The sequence below is a fragment of the Mustela erminea genome, chromosome 21 (assembly GCF_009829155.1).
Source record: "Mustela erminea isolate mMusErm1 chromosome 21, mMusErm1.Pri, whole genome shotgun sequence".
NCBI lineage: Eukaryota > Metazoa > Chordata > Mammalia > Carnivora > Mustelidae > Mustela > Mustela erminea.
The window spans coordinates 39,661,416-39,684,658 of NC_045634.1; the positions used below are offsets into that span (position 1 = coordinate 39,661,416).

General features: G+C 53.1%; 1 protein-coding gene across 13 annotated transcripts in view; it reads left to right on the forward strand.

Moving 5' to 3' along the window:
* The window catches only part of ERICH1 (glutamate rich 1), a 62,297-nt gene that overhangs the window by 37,090 nt on the left and 1,964 nt on the right, over positions 1-23,243 (forward strand). For 3 of the 13 annotated variants that reach the window (XM_032328873.1, XM_032328872.1, XM_032328871.1), the window contains 4 exons: positions 42-236; positions 5,720-5,721; positions 5,794-5,975; positions 14,157-19,010. In XM_032328873.1, coding sequence (XP_032184764.1) covers positions 42-236; positions 5,720-5,721; positions 5,794-5,975; positions 14,157-14,169 — 392 coding nt within the window. In that variant the 3' untranslated portion in view covers positions 14,170-19,010. The other 10 variants (XR_004282165.1, XR_004282164.1, XR_004282168.1 and 7 more) reach the window with 10 other exon arrangements.

Consider the following 23,243-nt stretch of genomic DNA (forward strand, 5'->3'; position numbering starts at 1 on the left):
TAAACGTGAACACGCGTTTCTGTGACCCTGGCTTTGCTCAGGTGCCTGCAAGGATGGGGACTCAGCCGTGTCCCCGGAGGCCTGTCAGGAGCTGCTCCAGCGTCTCGAGGACCACAGCGTGTCCCCCTCCGACGTGCTCCTGGTGGATCACATGAAAACGCTGTTACTCATGCGAGACACCGTGAGCCTGCAGCGCATCCTGGAGAGGTTCCCGGCGTGTTGCACCATGCCGCCCGGTACGTACTGGGCCCCTAGGGTTTGCTTCCAAGACCCCGCTCGGCAGCAGAACAGCCCGAGGCGGAGCAGCGGGACGTGTGCGCAGCTTGTCGGGACACGGGATCGGGCGTGCCGTAAGCACGACTCGTGGGACGGGCACAGAAGGACCTGTGCCGTCTGATCTTCCAGGCGGCGAGCTGCGAACCATTAGGGCCAGACGTCACCCGTTTAAATGTTCCGCCTTCCCTTCTTCTTTCTCTGCTGTACTGCTAAGAGGTTAACTTGTTCTTCCTGCTGAATACCTTGGAGACAGATGAATTACGGGGTGACTTCTCCCTTGTGTGTCGGCTTTTATAGGGTACGCATTCCACACAAACCTCCAGGTGCTGGGCCAGCCGTGCTCAAGTCCTCCCAGTGCCACGGGGCTGACTTCATGTCAGTAGCTTGAAATGGGTGGTGGGGGGATGTGAGGCCACGGGAGTGTGCAGACGGCCAGGATCAGAAAGTCAGGGCTTTGTCTGGAGGACCGCCACGCAGAGCCCCACAGCTGACCCCCACCAGGCACGTGGCTGAGTGAATGGAGGCGTTCTGCCGACTTCAAGAATGTCAGAGCGGCCACACTAACCATTTCCACCCAGAAACCTCGTGGTGCAGCTGGAAGGTCTGTCACAGCATCAGGTCAGGTGAGGGGGCGGTAAGGCCGTCCCGGTGTGGCACGGGGATGACAAGCAGGGGAGTGACAGGGCCTGTCAACACTTCATTCTCCAGCTGGGGTTGCCGCTCCCCGAGCTGGGGTCCTGGAGAGCTGCCCCCAGTGTCCTGAATTAGCATGTTTGTTGAACTTCATCAGCGTCTGCCTGTTTCGTGTTCTGTTCTCAGCGGCTGGATTCTCGGAGAACGGGGCAAACAAAGCCCTGCCCTTGGGTGCTTGTGTCCTGGGGGGGAGACGGGAGACGCGGTCGGGAGCGACGCCGGCCGTGTACGTGTCAGATGAGAGTCTGCGGAGCAGGAGATCCTGCAGCAGGAGATATTCTTGCGGCCAGGGACAAACGCACTGGAATGGAGTGCGGTGGAGGTCACGTGGGAGCGGCTCGTGGGCACGGACAGACGGGACGGAGGGTGATGTGGTGGTGGTGTCGGCCCGAGTGCAACATGGCCCATGCCATGCCCATGCTCCCAGATACAAGCAACACCCCTGGCTCTCGAGTTCAGACCAGAGTGAAGGGTCAGGAGCAGGAGGCTGGGGGCCTAGCTGACAGACAGAGAAGCCATCTGGAGGTGTGGAGGTTCAGGGAGGCTGTGCAGGTGAGAGCCCCAGCGTGGCCACGTGGGCAGGCGTGGGGCCTGAGCCCCTGGAAGAGCCCAGCGGTGGGCGCTGAGCTGTGATGCTCCATTGGGCAGTCCCGGGAGAGGGATCCTGGGGAGCCAGGGTCACACGGGGGCCAGGCAGGATGCCGGCTGGACACCCAGCGTGGGGCTGAGAACAGGGAAGGTTGCCAGGGGCCACCTTCACAGAGCAGAGAAGGTGTATGAGAGCGGAGAGGCGTCCGGGGCCCTGCAGGAGGAGGCGTGGGAAGCCTGGAAGGGCGTGTGCGGTGAGCACTGCGGAGGGGAGGCTGAGGCTCCCGAGCCCTTCTGTTGAGGGGCGCGGCTGGGCAGCCGGAGCTTCCTGAGAGCTGGCGTCCCGGCTCTGGTGGTTACCTGGTCCGCACTCAGTGCTGGTTCTCCTGCGTGGAGCAGACTTGAGTTTCCATCAGGTTTCAGCTCAAATTGCAGAAAGCCAGTTTTATTAAGTTAAACAAATATAAAGTACTTATGAGATAAAAATAAATGATTTTAAATTTTCAGAATTGGTGCTGTGTTCCTCCCACGGAGGTCTTCCGTCTGCGTTTCTCTAACGTGTGTCGGCAGAGTTTTCGGCCACACGTGGGGATTTAGCGGGGATGTTTCTCAGCTTCTTACATCCACGCCCCTGGACAAGTTTCATCAACAAGCACGCTCCCTTCCCCACTCGGTGGAACTTAACTTACAAGCACTTGAAGCACTTTTCTTAGAAACAGAGTCCCCGCTAGTGCGCGTAGGAGATGCGTTCCAAGCTTTCTGCTCAAAGCTACTTTGTAGACGGAGTGTGTCACGGGCAGTGAGGCCTGTCTGTGGAGGCCGGTGTGTCTGACGTGGGCATGTCGTGGGCCTGGTGTGGGCAGCAGGCGGCCTGGGAACAGCAGCATTTGGGGGCAGCACAGGTCCCTCCCACCGCTCAGCCGTTCCCCTTCCTGACACTGGGGGGGTTCCTGGCTGCACCCCAGTCAGTCTCCTCCCACGGTCCTGCCTGTGTGTGCAAGCTGGGGCAAAGCTGGTGCACAGGAAAGGGGGCTGCCTCCCTGGCCCTTTATGGTTCCAGCATGCAGGTGCCCCGGGGCCACCAGGAGCCTGGGCCTCTACTGCATGTTGTCCTGCGACCCTCCTCAACGCCTGGTGAGGGAGCGAGAGGTCAGGGGCCAGGCCGCTGGTGCGGGCAGCAGGCACATTTGGAATGGCCTCTGCCCTGCGCCTCTGTTCCCAGCGGGCGGGGGCGGAGCTCCCTGCGCAGTTGCCTACGGCAGACTGGGCTGCAGGGGCGCTGGCCGCAGGTGGCTCCCGAGGGCAGTCCACGCTCGGTGGGAGCTGGGAGGTTGCTGTGCGTTGGTGGCAGCCTGTGAGGAGTGTCGAGTGCTTAGGCCGCTTGGCACCTGAGCCAGAGAACCTGCACCCAAAGCTGGGCAGGCCCCTGAGGCGGGAGAGGGGCGGGCTGAGCCAGAGTCTGGCCGCAGGGCGCGATGGGATGATTGCGCTGGTCCTGCATGTCCACACCTCTAGGGGCTCCGTCTCTGACCCCTGAGCGCTCTGCTCCCCTGCGCGCACGCCTGTGCCAGGGGTCCCCACGCCCCGCTTGGGGGTTCCGCCTGCAACCCTTGAGTGCTCTGCTCCCCTGCGTGCCGCTGCCTCCACTGGGTCTCTGTGTGCCTGTGGCTTCCCCTGCATGCCGGGGGTGACGCGATTCTGTGGCGGGTTTTCTGAAGGTCCAACACAGCCTGCAGACGGCCGACTCTTACCTGATGGAAACATCGACCCCCAGGATTTCTCCGTGTGCCGAGGGCTCGCGTGCCGCGGCCAGTATCACCTCGGCGCCGGAGCCGAGCTTTACTGGGGTTTCTGCAGGCTCTGCTTGGAGCCAATAGCTAGTTTCTGTAAGACCGACACGGGCCGTCTTTGTCTGGGGTTTTCCTGTGCTACTGTATTTTCTGTTTTACGTTGTGTGCTTGCCTCCCAGACCAGGCCAGAGTGCTCTCGGCTTTCTTTAATTACTGGATCACACACATCCTTCCCGAGAAACACTGGGAATAAGTCAGTGCGTCTGGAAGAGCGAACATTTAGCAAGAAAATATCAAAGGCAAACGTGAGGTCAGCAGAGACATCCCTACAAAGAGGACAGAATCCCCCCGACTTCTGTTGTAACCCGGATCCCGGGAACTAGGAAAACATCCGGGCGCATTGTTTGTTTGTGTGTTGTACACAATGAGCAACACACAGTCCGAGACTTCGAGAAACCGGGATAAAATGGACCTTTCTCAGTTATCGGAAATTGCTGTGACTCAGATTACTGCACAGTGATCCTGTTGCTTTGATTCTTGTAAAATTTGAAAACAGGTGTTCTATTAAATGTCATAGACTGTATAATTTGAAATTGTTTATTTTTATAGAGCTATAAAAACTTGTATTCGAAACTCTGTGTTTTAAGAACACTTTGCGGATGTTAAATGTTGTGGCTTCAGTCACATGATTCTGGTCGAATTTATCATTTTCTTCCTTGTTGCCTCTTGTCTGCTTTGAGAACATCAGGAACACCATTTTCCCGGTCTGACCCTTCCTTTGTGTTGGTCATAGTCACCTGTTGGTAGGATTAGAGGGTTCTAGAAACACCTGGCAGCGGACTCACGGTTTAGGAGGTCATTAGCTTTGTCCATGAAAATGTATTTTTTCATTGTGGTAAACTATGCATGACATAAAATCCATCAGTGTACAATCTAGTGTCCATGAGTAATCTGCAGTTTTGTGTTCATGCTAAACAACATTCCACGATCTGGGTATGGCACATTTTGTTTACCGGGCATCTGGCCGTTGTGATTAGTGGACACCGTGCACGGAATCCTGTGTACACGCGTGTGTTCCCACCTCTCAGGGGGTAGGGTTGCTGGGTCTGATGGTAACTCTGCGTGCGACTTCTCGAGGAAATGCTGGTCCGCTGTGCACGGTGGCCACACCACCCTGCATCCCACCAGCCCTGCATGGAGGTGCCATGGCCCCCGTGTCCATACCGACACTCGTATCTCCTGTTTCCTCGGCGGGAGCCGTCCTGAAGCCAGCGAAGTGATGTCTCCTGTGCTTTCGGTCCGCATTTCCCAGGCGCTGATGCTTCTGCGCATCTTTTCGCCTGCTTGTGGACCATTCTCTTTTTCAGGGAAACACCTGTTGAAGTCAATGTCCATTAGTGAGTTGGATTATCTGGTTTCTGTCATTGGATTATAAGAATTCTTTATATATTCTGTATCCTAATCCCTTATCAGAGAAATGATCTGACAGTGTTTTCTCCCATTCCGTGGCCTGCCTGCCTTTTCTCTCTCTTACTACTGTTTCAGTTGTTTACATTTGGAGGAGTCCAGCTGAGTCATGTTTTCCTTTCCTGTGTTTCCTGATGCTTCGTATCTAGGAAATAATTGCCAGGTCAGTATCATAAGGTTTCTCCCAAGACTTTGATAGTTCTTCATAACTCTTACATTTAACTCTTTTGAGTTAATTTTTATATATGGTATAAGCTAAAATCCAATTTTATTCTTTTGTGTGTGGATATTCAGTTTTCCTAGGATTGTATGTTGAAAAGACTGGTCTTTCCTGATCTTGGCACCCTTGTTGAAAATCACTGACTGTGGATGTGAGGGTTTATTTCAGTGCTCTCTGTTCTATTCCATTGGTTTGTATGTCTATCCTTATGCTAGGACCACAGTGAAAGGTATGAGACCAAGAAGTGTAAATCCTCTAGCTTTGTTCTTTTTCAGTTTGTTTTGGCTATGAGAGGCCCCTTGAGATTCCATGTGAATTTTAGGCTAGCGTTTTCTATCTGTGGAAAAAACATGTTTGGTATTTTCATAGGGATTGCCTTGAACCTGGAGATCACTTTGGGTGGTGTGATCATCTCAACACTATTATTAAGTCTTCCACTCCGTGCACATGGGATGCCTTTCTGTGTATTTACGTCTCTTTCTAAATTCCCTTTAACAATGTTTTGTAGTATTCAGTATACCAGTCTTTCTCTCCACCATAAGATCCTAAGTATCTTATTCTCTCTGATGCAGTTGTAAATGAAATTGCTTTCTTAATCGCCTTTTCAGATTGTTCATCACTAGAATAGAAATGCAACTTACTTTTACATATTGGTTTTGTATCCTGCAACTTTGCTGAATAATAGTGGTGTCTGTGTGTGCTCCCTAGAGTTTTCTGTGTCCGGCTCTGAAGGAGACCGTTCGGTTTCTTGCCGTCCAGTGGACGCCCCATTCTCCGGAGATCCTCCTCCCTCGCCACCCTCCATGTCCTCGAGAGATGCCTGTCCCACTAACGGGAACCTTCTGGAGACAGATTGGGACAGCCAGTATTTGCTCCCTGTTCTGGAGATCCATCAGTTTGCAGCTAGGTGCTGTGAAGCAACCTGAGCTTCATAAAAGTCAGTAAGTAGAGCCACTAGCTAGACCTGGACACGGGCATAGGCCCACACACCCCAGGGCTGTGACCAAGAAAATGATTGCCCGTGGGCAGAGTGGGGGCCTGTCCTAAAGGGGGCATTTTGAGGAGGACACATCTTAAGGTGGGAGAGGGGGGCAGGAGGGTCACTCTTCCTGACGTCGGGCTCCTCCCCACGCTGCCCCAGGCAGAAATGTCCCCTGCACAAGTGTCCTACCCATCCGCTGCCTCTTCCTCTCCCTGAATAGTAAGTCAGCATAGAATGTGGGTGACGTCCGAGACGCAGGAGTCCTGCCCCGTCCTGCAGGGACAAGGGACCACTCCACAGGCGAGATGTTAGCCATTACTTGCCTTCAGGGCCTCCCTGACTGGCCTCGGGAAACCTGTCTTCTCACTGTGCCAGGCTGTGAACCTCCCCTCAGTGCCCGTGAATTAATAAGCCGTGTCTGCCAATATGAAAATAGTGACAAATACATTAATTTTCCTGTTAATTCTCACTTTCTAATTTGTGTCTCCTAATTGTGATCAATGTACGTTTTTTCTGTGCATGGCAAGCGCATACACAGTTGATGGAGAGGAAAACCCTGCGGGCGGCAGACAGACAGGCCCTTTACTTGGTCTCTTTCCTCTTACTGCCGACTCCCTTCCTCGCCTCTCCCCAGCTCGGGTTTTCCCTTCTCTGTTCCCCAGGCCACCCCCGAGCTTACGCCGGGGCAGGGTGTAACCCCAGGGCCCGGGAGGAGAGGTGATCAGGCCGTGAGTTGATACATTCTTCTTCAAGGGAGGAGAAAATCCCTCTTGTACGAAAGCAAATAAATCTTGTCTCTGGTCTGTCGGCCTGAAAATGGTGATCTGTTCACCACCATGGGGTTGAAGTTGGGTGATAATTAGGTCCATTTATTGTTTCTGAAAGTGCAGGATATTCACAGAGTCCATGTGACCTGTGCTCTGTGGGCCAGTCTCGACAGGGAAGGAAGCTCTCGGGAAATGGGGCGTCTCTTAGCTTGCTGGGATGGAGACTGGCGCCTCAGGGAAAAGCCCGTCCGCACCTTCCCGCCGTCAGAGACCCCAGAGGCCTGAGAGGAGACTCGGCGTGCACACAGTATTTCCCGCCCCCGCGACCCCAGGCCGCCGTGTCTTCAGAGAAAAGCTGCCCTGAGTTCACTGGCACCACTTGGCTGAATCTAGTTTTTTCTTCTGTGTCCAGCACGTGCTTGAGCCCTAGTGTTTTCTCCAGGGAGCTTGTCGTCTCCTTTGGGAACACATTCTTCAGAGACTCTGATGAAAGCCTTGGGGCTTCTCCAAAATAAGGAGCAGATGTACGCATCCACCCCCCACCCCACACGAACATCACACACAACTTCAAAGAGGCTGCATATTCCCCCAAACCCCTTCACCACTGTGTTGGTACTCTCCTTCTGCACAACAAATTACCCAAAACCAGTGGCTTTAAGGAGCAGCCATGTAGTCCCTCCCCGTGTCTGTGGGTCAGGGTGCAGGCACGGCACCCCTGGCTCGTGAGCTCAGGGTCTTCCCAGGCTGTTGGCGGAGCTCTGCTCCTGTGGTTCAGGACTGAGGTCCTGGTTTTCTTGCTGGGTGTTGGGTGGGACATCTCTCAGCTCCTTGAGGACCCCCGTGTCCCAGGCATGGACCCTCTGAGTCCCTCCTGACCTGAGTCAAAGCCAGCAGAACACTCTAGGAAGAGCTGAGTCTTTGCCAGGGCTCCCTCTGATGGATTGGGCCCCCCGGGGATGCTCTTCCTTTTGGTTAACTTAGATCTGATGATTGGGGAATGTCTGGGCACTGCAGTAAATGCAGACAAGCCTTTTTTGGGCTCATACTGCTCATAGGGCACCCGGCCATGGCAGTGTCGGCCACACATGGGATGCCTGGTGCATGTGCACACGAGTCACAGCACAAGCGGGTGCCCCGTGTACACGCGCATGAGCCAGCATGCACACGTGCCTCGTATGTATACATGCAGGTGTCTCGTATATACACACACAGATGTCCTGTGTACACATACATGAGTCAACACACGCGGGTGCCCCATGTGCACACACATGAGTCAGCACACGCAGATGCCCTGTGTGTACACACGAGTCAGCATACGCAGTTGCCTGGTATGTATACACGTGTGAGTCAGCATATGCAATGTCCCATGTACACACGCATGAGTCTGGGATTGTTGTAAATATTCTACATTTAACTCAAGGTAGTGCCCCAGTTGTGGGACCCGGTGCAGAGGGGTGGTGGGACTAACCTAGTCCCGGTGAACTGACACTGAGTGCCCCCCCCCCGATTATGGCTTTTATTTTGGGAAAGCCCGGCAGCCTTCAGCAGTCCTTCAGCCCAGATGGTTAAAGTCCCCCAAGTGAGCCCCCATTGCTCACATCTTGATTCTGTCTTCCTTTTTGCTACTTAAATATGGATTTCCAGAAAATAATATCAAGACGGACTTCAAATGTTAGACCCTCTTCATTTTTCTCCCTTCACTGGATGCTTTAAGAAACATGTTCCTAGAAAACAAACACACCGTGTGGAGGCGGGCGTGTGGCCGCGGACGCTCACTCTGGGTCACGAAGCCCCTTCCGTTTTACAAGAGAAGCTGGAGGCAGGGGTGGGGTGTGCTCAGTGCCGCCCGTCAGATAGGAAGTAGGTTACAAGATTTAGGTGTGGGTACGAAGTGGGAAGACGCTGTCGGCATCCGGGGAGAAAGAAATCACCTTCCGGGGAGATCTGGGGAGAGACGCGGTATCTGAGCCGCTCCCTAAGAGCCAGGTCGGAGGAGGTTGTCTGGGAATCCTGGAGGAGGGCCGGGCCCGGCCGTGCCGAGCAGGAGGAAGAGGGGGAGCATCCCCGGTCCCACGGCTGTTTTCCATCTGCACCGACAAGGCCATGCAGATGACTCACGAGAGCTGACACACCTTTGCCAGAAATTACCGCAAGACTATCTCCCCCTCAAATTTAATCACCACGACGCTTGCCGGAAACATACGTGTCCGAAAGTAGAAAATCTTGTCCTAACGGACTGGAACATTCCAACTCAAGCGTGGACAGTAACTGACAGCAGCCGCCCATCTGAGGCCATTCTGGGGAGCAGATGCCAGGGACGTGCCACACCTTCACGTGAGCTCCATCTACAGTGGGGGTGCACACATTTTCACCGAGATGGTCTAGTCCCGGGGCCTTTCCAGGAGGGATGGGGTAGCCACCGTCTTACCATGCGCAGGACGCTTGCACGTGGCCATTTCCCAGGTGCCACTTGACCTTCAGATGTCCCAGCGAGCCTGAGACAAGCCCGCGCAGAGCCAGCTCCATTTCTCGGGGAACAAATGCAGTTTCCTCCCGTCGGTCAGGAGCGCAGTTGGCCGCGTCTGCAGGGGACGGCAGTCCTTGCTTCCGTGCCGGCGACTGCTGGCCTGGCAGGAAGCTGGTCCCCAGCAGCAGCGGCGTCGCCCTGGGAGAGGGGGACCAGATGCGGGCAAGGGGCGTGCGTGGCCCCTGAGGGCAGAGGCCCCTTCGTTGGGTCATGTGCACATCGTGGGGCTGAAACGCAAACTCATCTGAGCTGCTTCGGGATCCGGGTGCCTGAGGACGGCGAGGAGGGGTGTGCGCTGCCGTTGAAAAGAAGCCCATGTTCCAGCAAGCTGTGTGCATGGGGACAGTCAGTGCCACATGGGGGGCGGAGCCATGTGGACCAAGTGTGGAGGAGGCCCACAGGCCAGAACCCCGGGTCTCCTGGCCACACCCGAGGCGGCCAGCCCACAGAGGCTTGGGAAGGAAAGGTCCAGAAACAGCCTGTTCCCAGGTCCTCGGTCAGCCATCCTGACAGTCACTTTTTGGAATAATTACCCCACATCGGCTCTTGTGGCACAAGAGGAAGTTTTCACGGCCTTGTTATTTGGTTAAAGCATGCTTGGCCAACTGAGGAAAGACAAACGGGTATTTCCCGCGAGTCTATTCTCACATAAACGCGGCCTGAATTGTCGCTATTCCGCTGGAGCTGAGGAGGTATGCGGACACGAGGTGCAGGAGAATGTGCAGACCAGCCCGAGCTGGCCCGCAGGGGACAGGTGCGGCGAGCTGGGGTGTGGCGGGAACCGCCCTGGCTTGGGGGCACCTTCCCCTGTGCTCTGGGAATGTGGGGCACAGCCTTGCGCTCGGGGTCAGTGGGTTTCCTGGGAGGCCAGGCCCCTGGGCACGGACCGCGGTAGCTCCCACCACCCAGCGCACAGGGCCAGCAGCCCTTGCGTGATGCTGTCCACGCAGGAGGCCTTTTCCCACCTCCCCATCTCTCCTAAACCTGCTGCTTGGGAGCCACCAACCAAGGCCCTGAAGCTGAGTGACCGCCCTGGAGGGGGGGTTCTTTAAAGACACGAGCTCACAACGCACAATGATGAGGAGAAGGGAGAGGAAGCCCAGGCACTACACCTTTGGAAGGGCGTGAGCCAAAGAAAAGGCCATGCGCAGATCAAGAATGATGACCGGATAAAGTGAGCAGCATGATTGATTCAGCAGCTGGGGCCCAAGACACAAAGGAGCAGCCGACCAACCACACCACCAGTCACTCAACACAGTTTATTCAGAAGGACACCCCACGTTGTGAACCGAGTGCCCCCCCGCCACAATTCACACAATGAAGTCCTGACCGCCAGTGGGACGGTGTCAGGAGGTGAGGCCTTCCGAGGTTTCCTGTGAGAAGACGAAGACCAGCGCTTGCTCCCTCTGCAGCACGTGAGCACACGGCGGGAAGGCACGTCTAGAAGCCCCGAAGAGACCTTCACCAAGAACCGAATGCCAGCACCTTGATCTCAGACTCCCAGCCTCCAGAGCTGTCTGCTCTGTGGAACCACTCGGTCCACAGTGTCTGAGCGGACTAAGACACAGGCCACGCTAAGCCGGCCAGAAGCTCAAAATTCGACAAGACCAGGTTCTCAAGAGGAAAGGTGGAGTTCAGGGCTGAGGTAAGGAGGAGTCTTGGCAGTCCACTAAGGAGGCAGTCCCTCCCCAGCTCAGCGCAGCCAGTGACCATGCCTTCCGTACCCCAGCACTAGACGGAGTCTCTAGAGAACACAGAGCAGAGGCTCCAAGGACAGGGTCCGGTGCCGCCAAGAGCAGGGCTCCCAGCTGACACCAAAGGCATCAAGAGTGCTCCCTCCTCTGTGTTGGGATTGCTGCTCAAACGTTTCTTCATCGCACCCCTGCAGTTCATGCTCTGAAGCCCAGGAACCACTCCTCCATGGCACCCACCACATCTAACCATGTGTTTCTGTGTGACATTAACCATTGTGTCTGCCTGCAGATTGCGGCGTACTCTGGAGGAGGTGCTGTCTAATGTGGCTTGTATCCCGTCCTTGGTCCTAGAGCCCAGTGGTTTGACACAGAGGAAGACAGATGAATAGATGAAGGCCTAGGATCCCACGTAGGTCGTGCGGAGAGGACGGGGGTGTATGGTATACCATGGACCAGAGTGGGAGGCAGGAACTGGCACCAGGGGCTCCGGAATGGGATGCACAGTTGAACCTGAAAGAGACCCTCCATTCCAAAGCACAGGAAGCCAACAGTGCAAGGGACACATTGTGCTGGTTTAAAATTCCAGAGCTAAACCAGACAGAGCTTTCTAATGTCCTTGGGGTTGGGGGGGGGGGGGTGGGAAGCAACCAGAGGGTTTAGAAAGCTGGGTCATGCCAGGTGTTGGTGTGGCTGTTAGAATAATGCGTTAGGTGGACACTGGCATCACAGACAGAGCACTAAACACAGAGCACTGAACAGAGAAAAAAGTAAGAAACATGGTGAGATGTTCACATAAGGTAAAAATGTGCACACATGAAACAACAGCACCAATTTGGCAAGAATATTAAGACAAAAGGACAAGCTGTAGAATGAGCGTGGCCGGCAGATTGGAGTGACGCGGGGGATCAGGGAGAGAGGTGGATACTGACGGTAAACAAGAGTGAGCAGGAGAAAAGTGTGTGTGTGGCTCACGAGTGGTCACGAGGGATGAAATGAGCAGCAAAATCAATTCAGCAGCTGGGGCCCAAGACATAAAGGAACAGACAACCAACCACACAACCACACCAAACCAGCCACACAACCACACCCTAACCAACCAACCACACAATTAACCAACCAAACAACCACACACTAACCAACCAACCACATAGCCAACCAGCCACACAGCCAAACAAACACACAACCAACCAAACAACTACACAAACATCTACAAACCAACCAATCACACAGATAACCACACACATAGACAACCACACACTAACCAACCAACCACATAGCCAACCAGCCACACAGCCAAAAAAACACACAACCAACCAAACAACTACACAAACATCTACAAACCAACCAATCACACAGATAACCACACACATAGACAACCACACACTAACCAACCAACCAACCGTTCAAACACATAACCAAACAACTATACAACCAAACAAACAGCTACACACTAACCAAGCACACAACTAACCAACCAACCAAACAGCCATGCACTGACCAACCAATCAACTATACAACCAAATAACTACAAACTAACCAACTAACCAATCACTCAAATATCCAACCAAACACAAACAACCACACACCAACCAACCAACAATGGCACAACCAGCCAACCACACACCAGTCAACCAACCAACAACACAGCCAAACAACCACACGACCAACCAACCAACCCCAACAACACAGACATCCAGAAACCAACCAACCAATCACACAAATAATCAACCAAACACATAGATAGCCACACAACCAACCGATCAGCCACTTAACTGATCAACTATACAACAGACATACCAAACAAACAAGCACACAAACCACAGCAGAGCAAGCTACCCAACACGGCAGGTATTCTGGTTTACTTACAATTTGAAACATGAGATCTGTTCTTTTGTAAAAATTGGAAATCTCTGAGAGAAGGGCAAAAGAACTAATGAAATTCATATTAGATTTTTTTAAATGTCAAGAGTCCAAGAGAGTCCTGCATATGGTAATAGGCACACAGAAAATTATCTGCAGGCTTAACTACTATTTGCTGTGTTTAGTTCACTTACAGCCAACTATAGCTCTAGGATGTCTGAGTACGGGGACAAAGTGAAATTTAGGAAGTAAGTTGTAGCTAGAGCCTCGGGTCTAGAGAGGGCTTGTCTGTCAGAAGGTGTGCGGCCAAGATGAAGAGCAGAACAAAGTACTGCTGCTCTTCCCAAGGACCAAAGGCACGTGCCTGACTTGAGCTGACACGGGGTCCAGCTGTGGACCCAGACTCTGCAGAGACACCTACGAAGACATGAGAAGACGGCTTCTGGTTTTCTAGTCTGCGGAGCTCTCAGCAGCCGTGGGTTGTCAGTGTGGCTAAAAGGAATTTCTTACTGAGAATGCAGTGGCGAGTTGCCCAGTTGGAAAACTGTTTCGGGCACGTAGTGCATGGAGCACTGGGTGTGGTGCATAAACAATGAATCTTGGAACAGTGAAAAAATAAGTTAAATTAAATCGTTTAAAAAAGCTCCTTCAGATATTCACTCGTGTTTTTAGTATGCATCCTCTTTTTTTTTAAGATGGATTTTATCTATGTACATAGCATTTTCGATTATAAAAAAATTCTACATTTATTCATAAAATTGCTAAGCAACATTGAAAAGGGGTTCAGGGAGGCATATTTCAGTGACAGAACAAAAGGGGAGACATGAGATGTTCCCAAGGATCCCACTCGAGGTCGACCATCTGCCACTGGGCCATGTGGCATAGCAGCCGGGACTCAGTTCGGCGTGTGCCCTGTGTTTCCCCTCTCCCGGCTCGCTGAGAGCCGCCTTCGTGTTCGTGAGCCCTCCTCCTCCTTGTCCTGTTGGCCTCATGACCCGCAGGAGCCTGGGAAGGGCCTGATGGGAGGAGGCCCGGAGAGACCATAGCCCAGCAGTGGAGGCTGTAAGCTGCCCGAGCCGCGCCGCTCGGGGGGCCATCCGCACGCTGAGCAGGAGCCTGGTGCTGGGAGCACAGGGCGAGCCTGGACCAGGCTGAGGTCCCTGCAGGGTGGACACGGGCTTGCGGGCTCCTACTGCCACATCACCGCGGGGGAACACCCTGGGCATGGAGGAGGGCCTCGCTGAGGGTGTAGGGGAGGCCAGAAAACTTCTCCTCTCCCTCCTGGGTTCCAGGCGGAGGCCCTGAAGGTTCACCCACGGAGGACAGAGTATCACGCAGGAACAACGCAGTCTGTTAGCAGGTGGACCGCCCACCCTCGCAGGAGCAGCTCCAGGGCTTTGCAACCCGCGCTCACACTCATCTGGACGAAGGAGAAACAACTGCAGCCAGGTGACAGCCCAGACGAACAGAGTTCGGAGGCTTTCAGGGCGGCAAACGGAGTCGGCCGACACTGGGGAGCGAAAGAGGTTGAGTATTCGGGACCGGTGTGCCCGCCTAGGGTGGCCGGAGCCTAGCTCTGCCCTCCTCTTGCTGATCTGTGAGCGGGGGACGCCTTTACAGAAGGGACTGATGTCTTGGCTTTAGGCAAATGGGGCAGGGGCAGAGAGCTGCTCTTCCTCACCGGCCTCCAGCTCAAAATCCCCGACACGGCCACGTGGCCAGTGTTGACGTGGGTGCTGTGGCCCCTATAAAGGGCCCTCTGGCTCCCTCTAGGGCCGGCCGGCTGGGGTACGGGGTGCCAGGGCTGCCGGGAGCGGGCCTGGGAGGAGCGGGCCGGCCACTGGGAGCAAACACTGCCGAGCAGGTGGGGGCATGGCTGGTGGTGGCTCTCCTGGAAGTGACGTCCACTTTGTCTAGAGTTCCCTGTAAGCTTCTGCACAAGCCCAGCGGACTGCAGGCAAAAGCCAGAAACATCAGCTCTTCTGGAAGGTCAGGGCCAAGGGCCGCGTCCTGGAAGAGCAGGGCCCTTGTGCACCGAGATGTTTCTCAGAGCTGTGAGTGACGAACCAAAGCCCCGACCGCGTCCCCTCCCTGGAAGACGGGCAGGAGGGGCGGCAGCAGGCTCGAACCCTTTCCTGGAGCAAAGCCCAGGTTCTGCGCCCCTTTGCAGAAAGAGCTACCGTGTCTTTTGCCCATTTGTTCAGTACGTTGGTTGTTGGTTGGTTTACCGCACATTTTCGTGACTCACTTCTAGGTCGTGTGAGGTTTGCAACCCGGGTCTGTTTGGGCCGCTTGGACTCTGCAGGCCTGGGCAGCCTCTGGGGATGCAGCCGCCTCTTACCCAAGCCCTGGACCGTAAGGTATACCTGCCTGACCGCGAGTGACCACGCAGACCGTGTCCCGCGCCATGACCGCGTGGGGAGTGGACGTTGCTGTGCGCTGGTGCCCTCCCCCGCTGTCCTGGAGATGCCCTTGCGGCCGGGACCCGAGCGCGGTCACGCCACACGTGGGGCCATGTCTTTCCCCAGCGCCCACTCTGTAGAGACGGGTCCATGGTCCCCGTGTTCTCCACGAGGCTGCTGCTCGCTCTCTTCTGAGCCCGCGTCCCCGTGGCCGGGGAAGGTGGGACAGCCTCCACCTCACGGTCTGTGTAAACCCGCTGACGCCGGGCGCCTGTGGGCGCTCTGTCTCTGGAGCGCGGCCCGGATTGCTCCCGCTGTGGCTGATGGTTTCCCAGACCCGCCGCACACCCTCCTTCCCTGCCCTGCCTCTCCCGCCTCGGGAGAGACGGTGTGATGTCACCTCCGTGGGGATGGGCGAGGTGCGCTCTCTCGGCCTCTCTTTCTGGGTGTCCGTCTCTCTGTCTCTCTCGCCCCATATGGACTCGTGGAGTTTCCTTGGGCCCACGGGAGCCCCTTCAAGACAGCCTCGATGTCCTCCTGGCGTGCTGCGTCTTTGAGCGCGTCCCTGCTCTCTGAAAGCTCAGCTGTGCGGGCGAATCTCATGCTTTCTGTGCCCCAGAGCCGGGACCAGCCATTTCTCCAGGGAGTGAAGGGGTGATTTTTTAAAATACAGATCTCAGAACCAGAACCAGTATTTTTCAAAACTTCTTACCCACAGGCCCCCACCCAATGTGCTGCATAGTATCAGGTGGGCTTGGGGTCCCTTCACCCTCAGAAACCTGCGCCGTTCCTGGCACATAAAGTGCTGACTGAAAGAAGCCAGAATGTCAGTTTTCTTTCTGCCCCTAGACTGACAACCTGAGCTGAATTTCAGCCCAAAATAGTGTGCACGGGCTCGCAGTGTCTAATTCGACTTCACTGCAATACCAGTTTTGTGTGAATCCACCCACTGGGAAGAAAACAGAGCGAGGCAGGGAGGTGCGGCCCCGAAGCCGTGTGTTCTTCTGAGACCGCGGAGCACGGGCGAGGCCGGAGCACCGAGGGTTTAGAGCGTCGATACTCGGGTGTTTCACTCGGCTCAAATTACTTCCCTCTGTTTTTCCACTGTTTTTAAGCCGCCCCGAAGCTGGGATCCCGGATCTATTTCTAACCTCGCCCTGCAGGAGATGCCACTTGTCTGCTTGCATAAGGCCTCCTGGTGTTTTAATTTGGGATCTTCTCATCACGAAGAAGCATATTTTCGTCTCTGCATCTTGGCTTCCCCCTCTTGCTTCATCAAGTGAGACGCGATCACAGCCACCCCCGAGCTCCGCCGCCACTGCGGGGCCATGTGGCACAGAGACTGTCCTCACTGCGCCGGCGCCACAGCACACGGTCCCCATGCATCCAGCCCCTTGCGGGTTTCCAGTCACTGCTAGTAAAACAGCAGCCGCTACCAGCATTGCTCAGGGTTGCCAGCCCTGTCCGTCCACGCAGGCTCCTGAATCCCGCACCCTCCGGAATCTGTTCCTCGTGCCCTGGGGGCTGGACGTCCAAGCTCCGGGTGCCAGCTCGGGCCCTCACTTGGCAGAGAAGGGCCCTGGGTCGTCCTCCTCGTGCTGTCATCCCGGCCACCCCGAGACTCCTCTCCTCCCCGACCCTGGTGCACGTGGTCCCGTGGGGGGTTAGGGCCCCACCTGTGAAGAGACGGCGCACAGCACTAAGCAGCCCTCGGAAAATACTTCATCCTTCCCAGGGCACCTGTGCAGCCTCGGCCTTCGTGACGCCTGCTTTATAGACGTGTGGACCGACAGGTGGACAGACATAGAGGCGGCAGGAGCTGGAAGGTTCAGCCAGAGGGCAGCCGCCCTCTGACGATTTATCCCGCGTCCTCGCCTTCCTCGGGGTGTCGTCCTGAGAGCAGGTGAGCTCTGAGGTTCTGAGGGCAGTGGATGCCCAGCTCAGGCCGGGCAGCTCTGTGGCTGTGTCTGGGCCGGGCTGGCACCAGGGAGCCCGGCTTCTGGGTGTCTGCTCCCAGAGCCACGCCAGCAGCCCCTAAGGAAAGTGTCTGGAACAGATGCTGAACTTGGAGGGACAGGCACAACTTTGCGGTCATCCTCGGATGGCCCCTAGAAGCCGCACCTGTGATCAGACCTCAGGCCCAAGGCAGGAAGGACGCCAGCTTTCCCTGATGTGTCCTTGGACCAGGATGTGGCCCCGACATTTGGAGCTGAGGATGAGCCCAAGAGCCACGCCCCCAAGGAGACAGTTCTCTTGTTCTTCTGAACAAGACAGCTGGGCCCGGCGTCCCCTGCAGAGCTGGCAGGACAAGCCTGATGCTGAGGTCTCACTGCCCACTCAAACACAGAGCAGAGGCTCCAGGGACAGGGACACACCCACACTCTCCCGTGCAGGTGCGGCCCCGTCTCAGGTGTGTGGGTGCCATAGGGCTTAGCATTTTCCCAGGGGTCGCAGAACATCGCAGGGGTGGATGGGCAGGGTGCTCTGGTGGGCGACTCCCACAAAGCACAGCCCACCCAAGGACGCCCTTGAAGGCCATGAGCTTGCGCCTCCGGGTCTGGACAGAGAGACAATCTCCCGTGCTCCGGGCGTGTTAGTGGGGCTCCTTGAGTCTTCAGCAAGCACATCCACCATACTTGCTAATTTGTACCTTGGGGGTTTTGGTAAAAAACACTTTTCCATTTCCAGAGCTCAAAGACCTGCACTTTCTTCTCTTTATGATTTTACCTGCCGCGTCGAGTGTTTAATCCAGTGTAAGTCCAGGTCTGATGATGAAATTAAGGACCAGGCTTCGTTGTTTTCTCCATGTAATGAACAAGTTTCTCAGTCTCGAGCTTTAAAAAATCTGCCCTTTTCTGGGGGAGATTGTGGTATGTCATCCTTATTAAGTGTCGGATGTCCCATATGACTGTGGGTCCATTTTTTTTCCTATTTTGTTGTATTGATCTATCTGGTCCTGCACAAGCACGCAGCCTTTATTAGTTAGGCTTCTAGAACGTTCCATTGAGGGGAAGGAGAGTCCCCTTTTGCTTTAAATTTTAAAACTGACTTTGCTATTCATGTATTTTCATTTTTCATGTGAATTTCAAATGGCATTTTTGAGTTTACCTAAAATTCCAGCTGGGGATTTTATTTGCATCGCAAAGAATATGTTTGAATGGAGTTGACATCCTTGTGAGGTTATGCCACATCCACAGGTATGTATCGTCCGTTTGTCCGGACACTGTCTTCTGTCCTTCAGCAGAGCTGGACAGACTCCCTAAAAGTCTGCTGCATTCTTCCTGAGGTTCATTCTTGATTCCTCATCCATTAGATATTCATTCCTTTAACACATGCTCCTGAGTGCTATCAGAGTCCTTAGCACGAGGGACAGTAATGAAGAAAACAACCCAGGTCCCAGCCCTGTGGGATAAGATTCCATAGGAAAATATGGAATATAAGGCATATTCTATAGATTTATGAGGATGATTCCTTACTTACTTACTATATGTTTTATCTTTTACTATGTTTCTATAATATTTTGCTACAAGAGCATGTGAATACATTTATTTTTTTGCTATAATGTTTCTAATTGACTATTGATGATGTAGAAGGGTGATGCTGATTTGTAAGCTGATCTTGGATCTGGCAACCTTGATGAACTTCCTATTAGTTCTAAAGGTGCATCTAAAGGTACAACTCTAGGGGCACCTGGGTGGCTCAGTTGCTTAAATGACTGCCTTCAGCTCAGGTCATGATCCTGGAGTCCTGGGATCGAGTCCCGCATTGGGCTCCCTGCTGGCAGGGAGTCTGATTCTCCCCCTGACCTTCCCCCTCTCATGCTTGTGCTCTTTCATTCTCTCTCTCTCAAATAAATATATAAAATCTTTAAAAATAAATAAATAAAAATACATCAATTCTATTGCAGATTCTATGTAGAGGAGCTAATCAACTATAAACAATAACACTTTATCTCTTTCCATCTTTAATATTATTATTTTATTTTCATGCCTTATACCTTTGGCCAGGATATCAAATGTTCTATTAAGCAGTAGCAATGATGCCAGGGATCCTTATCTTGTTCCTGATTTTAGATGAATTATATAAAAGTTGTCTATCAATTGTGATGTGCCTATTACTGGTTTTGATACGTTCCCTTTTTCAAGGTAGCAGGTGTCCTTCTATCATTTGTTTCCTGAGACTTTCAGAGAAGGGTTAGATGTCACTATGGGAATTTTCTGCATTTATCTAGATTATGACTTGATTATTCCCCTTAAGCCCATTGTGTGCTATGGTTGTTTAAGAAAAGTTGTCACAATTGTTTGACAGTCTTCCCACTGAGAAGGAGAAGCTTTGTTCCCTCCCCCGGAATCTGGGAAGATGAGATTTCTTGGACCAAAGGGCATAGTGGAATGCCTCCACTGTGGAGTGATGTTGGTAACTCTCCAAGGCAGGTCAGTAAGTCCACTCATTCCCTGGGTTTTTCCATCTGGGGGAAGCTAGCCGCTCTGTTTGGAGGTCTGAGAGTATCAGGCTCGAGAGACCAATGCCAGCACTTGTGTCAAGCCCCCAGACATCAGTCAGGATTGACTGCCAGCCACGAGACTGAGCTATCTTAAAAGTCTGTGTGGTTGGGCCTTGAGACGGCACCACAAAAGACACCCAATCAGAATTGTCCAATCTCCCCAGATTTCTGGCCCATAAAATCCTGAGCAGTGCAAGCCACCAGGCGAGGGCCTAGTTTGTCATGCACCAGTAATAACTGGAACGTATGGGTAATTTATCAATAGATTTTCTAGTGTCCATTAATCCTTGCATTCACAGGATGAACCCTACTTGATCGTAGTGAGGAATTTCCTTGTGTCCCGGGGACTTGGATAACTCTGCTGATTGGGGACTTTCACAGTCACGTTCACAAATCAGGTGGCCCGTACTTCCCTCGCTGTCTGATTTGGGGCAATGTGTCACACAGCTCTCCTTCAATAGCATGTCAGACCCACAGTGGCGTCACAGAACGGCCATCCTTCCTCGGCTGCTCCCATGACAACCTGGCACGATGCGGACCCCCTAGCCAGGACCCTCCGTGTGCTCAGGTCTCCCCATGAGCATGAACACCTGCATGCGGTCTGATATCTTTCCTGCCCAACTTTCCCCTCACTTTCCTGCTGTAGCTGTTAGACCAACTTTATCTGAAGCTCTCTCTGGCCACTCCTGCTCTTTCCCCCTTGTCTGGTGTTGAGTTGTGTCCCCAAGTAATCCACGTGCTGAAGTCCTCATGTCCAAGCCTCAGAATGTGACACTTGGAAATGGGGTCGTTGCATATGTGATTGGTTAAACTGCATACTGGAGGAAGGTGGGTCCCTAACCAGGTAAGACTGATGTCCTTGTAAGAAGGGAAAATCTGGACACTGACATGTACCCAGGGAGAGCACCATGTGAAGACAGATGCAAAAGATGGGGTCATACAGCTCCAAACCGAGGCACGCTAAGATTTCCGCCAACCGCCAGATGCTGGAGCGCAAACTCGCACACTCTCCATATCCTTCACAGACTCCTCTGCCTCGTCGCTTATGTCTCTGATCCCTTCTAGGTGTCTGCTTTCTGAGAACCTACACAGACACAGTGACTTTTTAAAATTTTTTACTGGAATTCTAGTTAGTTAACATATAGTGTAGTATTGGTACTTCATATAGTGTAGTATTTCAGGAGTAGAGATCAGGGCTTCATCATTCACATACAAAACCCCATGCTCATTCCGTCCCAGGCCCTCCGTAACGTCCGTCCCCCAGTTATCCCAGCCCCCACCTGCCTCCCTCTCTGTTTTCTTCCTATTTTCCCCCCTTCCCCATGTTCCTCTGTTTTGTTTCTTAAATCCCACATAGGAGTGAAATCATACGGTATTTGTGTTTCTCTGATTGACTTATTTCACCCAGCGTAATCTCCTCCAGTCCCGTCCATGTCAGTGCAAATGGGGGGTGTTCACCTTTCCTGAGGGCGGAGTCATACTCCATAGTGTATATGGACCACATCTTCATTATCCATTCGTCCGTTGAAGGGCATCTTGGTTCTTTCCACAGTTTGGTTCTTGTGGATGTCTCAGCGTCTGTGTCCCGGTCAGTAGGGTAGGAGACGAGGAGACGTGGTCACGCTTGCTCATACCTCAGTGGCTAGAGCACTAGACTCCGAGGAAGGCGGGGTTTGCTCTGTGCGGGGGAGCATCCCGATGACCCAGGCTGCACAAGCTCGGAAGCACGGCGTGAGAAGTGCAGTCTGCCTCATTGGTGCTGCTGGGACGGCTGGAGAACTGGGAGGTCTCAGAACCTCTCCTTCCAGGTGTTGTGGGTCACGCAGTTGATTTCATTCTATGTTTTCACTTGGCATTTGCATAATTACCAAGTGTATTTTTAACTGATGGGCAATCTGATTTTTTTATCACTTTATTGTTTTTCATCATGGTAAGTGTACTTTTCAGCCCCCTCCCCTGTTTCCCCGTCCCTCCCCACCTCTGCTAACCAGCGGTGCATCTCTGTTGTCAGGAGGCTGTTGCTGGGCTTGTCTCTCTCCCTTCCTCCCTCCCCCACTTTGTTCATTTGTGTTGTTTCTTAAATTCCACATGTAAGTGAGATCTTACGGTCCTTGTCTTTATCTAATTACATTCAGCGTAATCTCCAGTTCCATCCGTGTCGGTGCAAATGGTGGGCGTTCATCCTTTCTGACGGCGGAGTCATATTCTTTTGTGTATATGGACCACATCTTGATCCATTCATCTGCTGATGGACATCTAGGTTCTTTCCATAGTTTGGCTGTTGTGGACGTTGCTGCTGTAAACATTCCGGTGCACGTGCCCCTTCGGATCACTACGTTTGTATCTTTAGGGTAAATACCCAGTACTGCGATTGCTGGGTCATAGGGTAGCTCTATTTTCAACTTTTTGAGGATCCTCCATGCTGTTTTCAGAGCAGCTGCACCAGCTTGCATTCCCACCAACAGTGTAGGAGGGTTCCCCTTTCTCCGCATCCTCGCCAGCATCTGTCATTTCCTGACTTGTTGATTTTAGCCATTCTGACTGGTGTGAGGTGGTATCTCATTGTGGTTTTGATTTATATTTCCCTGATGCCGAGTGATGTGGAGCATTTTCTCATGAGACACGATGACTTAAAGCCACACCAGGACTTTATATTACATTAGAATGAGCAGATAATCATGGGATTGCCTACAGAGCATCTCCACAGAAAAGGTTTAAGAGACACTGTAAACAAAACTAAAGATAATTTCAGATGACCTCTCATGAGTCTTGCTGATCTAGTGCACTACAAGGGAACAATGTTAGGGGCAGCAATTGTTTTTGTATCACCAAAGAAAAACTGAATTGTGATTCCTATTAAAGAAGTAACTTCAGTTGGGTTTTTGCTTTATAGGTAAAACTGTGGTATATTCAACCTGACTGCTTGTATCAGGGTTCTCCAGAGAAGCAGGACCCAAAAGGGAGATATGAAAAAAAATTATTATAAGGAAGGGGCTCACACTGTTAGCCCATCAAGTGCAAAGTCTACAGAGTAGGTGGGAGACCTAGGAGACCCTGTGTTCCAGTCCAAGTCTCAAGGCCACATCTGGAGAACTCTCTTTTGCTCAGAGGAAGACAGCCTTTTTGTGCTTGATGGGCCTTCAACTGATTGGGCGAGGCCCACCACACTAGGGAGGGTAATCTGCTTACTCAAAATCTAGTGATGTAAATGTTACCCTCACCCAAAAACCACGCTCGCAGAATAGCATTTCATTTAATATCCGAGCACATTCACACATAAGACTTGCCATCATGCTGCGTATCTGAAGAATTATAGAGAGTTTAGCTTCCATGCAGTGTGGACCATAGGAAGCAGCACACAGAAGCATGTTGTGTGGTGTTGGCAGTTCAGAGACAGAGCCGCAAGGAGGCACAAGCCATGGCGGGGAAACAGGAAAGGGGAGGGAGGGGAGAGAGCCAGACGTTCTCCAAGG